This window comes from Anneissia japonica, unplaced genomic scaffold (assembly GCF_011630105.1).
Source record: "Anneissia japonica isolate Jap-2015-1 unplaced genomic scaffold, ASM1163010v1 scaffold37474_len2525_cov198, whole genome shotgun sequence".
NCBI classification, from domain to species: domain Eukaryota; kingdom Metazoa; phylum Echinodermata; class Crinoidea; order Comatulida; family Comatulidae; genus Anneissia; species Anneissia japonica.
The window spans coordinates 1-2,525 of record NW_022728181.1 but is presented as its reverse complement, the minus strand read 5'-3'; the positions used below and the strand labels follow the sequence as shown (position 1 = coordinate 2,525).

Here is a 2,525-nt window from a genome sequence, read left to right as displayed (position 1 = left end):
TTCTGGCGCCACCCCTGAGACCAATTTTTTGTACATTCGATCAATATGTCCAAAGGGAAAATATTTGCAAGATCGCCATCAAGACAATGTGTAGAATGATGTTTGCAACTGGTATCACCAAGGAATCCAGTTATTTGTGCAGTATAATTGGAACAGAAAAGGAAATAGTATTTGAGATACTCAATCAGGATACATTCACAGAATGGACCAGATTTAAAAGATAATTATGAGATATAATTATGTATAAGATTTTTCATAACATGGCTCCCTCTTATTTGACCGAACGCTTTACATTTAAGGAACAAAATTATTTAACCAGATTAAATGATGTCTTAAATTTGATCGTCTTCACACGGAATACAAAAAGAAAAGTTTATCTTACCGTGGTGCTATTCTCTGGAACGCACTGGATGAACATGTTAGAAATGCTTCAAATGTTAAAATATTTCAAACACTTTTGTAAAATTTGTGGTTTATTTTTTGTATCTCGTATTTGTATATAATTTTGTCTTTTTTTTAGATTATGTGTTAGTATTTTTATACTATTATGTTGCAACTTCAATGACAACACTGCCTTGTAGAATAACACCGTCTGGGTGAGACAAGCTTTCCGCGTAAAAAAAAGTTTTAATGATAATAAAAAGGTGGTAATTTTGACTACCAAACCCAAGTCTAACTCTGATGCGGGCCTGATTGGGCTTATGAGTACGCGTGTCAAGGAAACTCTGCCTCTCTAAAGTTAAAGCGTCATGATTACGTCTTTAAGATAAGATAAGATAAGATAACTTTATTTTTCCACAAGGGAAATTAAAGTATTAATTGGTACATCTTTCGTTAGGAATTGCATTACCTTGTTCCATACTAGTTGGTCCTGAGCCGCTAGGAGTTCGTCCAATCTCTGACAGTGTCCTGTCGATACCAGGGTATAAACTACTTCGGCGACGTCCCATGTTCTTGTCTGTCTGTTTCTCTGATTTCGTCTTCTTCTGCTTGTGATGTCTGTGACGTTGCAGGATAGCATCGCGGACTCCAGCCCGGTCCTTCTCCTCCAGCATACCACGGTTGATGATGTTGTCCAATGTAAGGTCTGACAGTGACATAACGACATGAGAGTTTATGATATTGTTTGCGAACCTCTCACATGTTTAATTATATCTACAACTCGTAAACGTTTATAATAATTATACAATAACAATAATAATTGATAAAAACAATAATATAAAATCATTTTACGTAAACCTTTCATGGGCTTAAAGTAGGCCTATAATATGATCCAAATACAGCAAAAACATTGGGAGCAGGTTCATACCAATTGATTTTGTAATGGTTTCTTTTAAAACTGTCTCATTCCTCATTCGATTAATAACAACGGCAACTCGGTAAGAAATTGCGAATTAGGCATATAGGCCTAAATAGCGCTTTAGTGAGATGCTAATGCAGACTCTTCATTGGAACACTCCTATTTGAAGCCACATGACATCCGATTCCCTGGTAAGTACCTACAAAGTACGGTTAACAACCGAATTTACAGATGCGTAGCTTTGTAGGGATGATATTATTCATCCTTGACCAACAATCGTATAGATAGCCATATTTATGAATTCAAGAGTAACTCACTTGTGATTTCTATTAAATTCTCTGCGTCCATGTCAAGGAGGATTGAACCGTTTTTTATACATCGCCTGAGCTCAAATAGACTGTGCATAGATAGTGCGGCAACGTGAGGCTTACTCCATCGACCAGCCCCAAGATCTACATTCTCTTCGTATTTTATCCACCTGGGATGAAGACAAATAATGGATTATGTTATTTATCACTTCCACCATCATCGTCAACATCATTATTGCCTTCGTTAAATTCCGCCATCGTCATTTCTTCACCATCATTATCATGATCGACTTCATCATCATCACCTAATCTTTATCATCCTCATCATTATCATCATCATCACAACATCATCATCATCAGCGTCGTCATCAATTTCCAGTTGTCATTACATCATTGCTCATAAACCATATATCATCGCCAACTCCTTCCTCCGTATCATCATTTATATAATAACCATCATCATTATTGTCCCATAATATTCATTATATTTATTACCTTCGTTTTAAAAATCATAAGTGTCATCGACATAATTATATATCGTACTCACAATCATTACTCTCATTGTCATCACCAAGTTAGCAACATCATCGTCACCACCACTATCATCATCATAATCGTCACCATAGATTTCTGTTGCGATAAACTATAATACCTGGCTGTTTCTTTCCACTCCAGGACTTGACCATTTTCATCATAAAACAGTTCCTCCATTTCTGAGAAGATAGGATGCTTAGGACCCTCCTTATCTTCATCGTCGGCATCGTTTTCGCCCTCACCAAGCAGAAAATGTACCCTCTGTGAGTGCTCATCTATAATTATAAACCGAAATATCTATTATTAGTATTTAAATGTTTATATAGAATTAATGTTGCTGCTGTTTCCGCCATTACTTGATTATCTATGTATATATAAGGTCT

The 2,525-nt window shown here is 36.0% G+C and overlaps 1 protein-coding gene across 1 annotated transcript; it reads right to left on the bottom strand.

The window, feature by feature from the left end:
• Window positions 1–800: 800 nt before the first annotated feature.
• Window positions 801–2,417, bottom strand: LOC117113976 (sodium bicarbonate cotransporter 3-like; the record flags this gene model as incomplete). The annotated part of the gene is made up of 3 exons (XM_033257479.1): window positions 801–1,087; window positions 1,618–1,778; window positions 2,261–2,417. Coding segments are annotated over 3 exons (590 nt in total), but the record flags the coding sequence as incomplete, so codon positions are not given.
• Window positions 2,418–2,525: the final 108 nt, after the last annotated feature.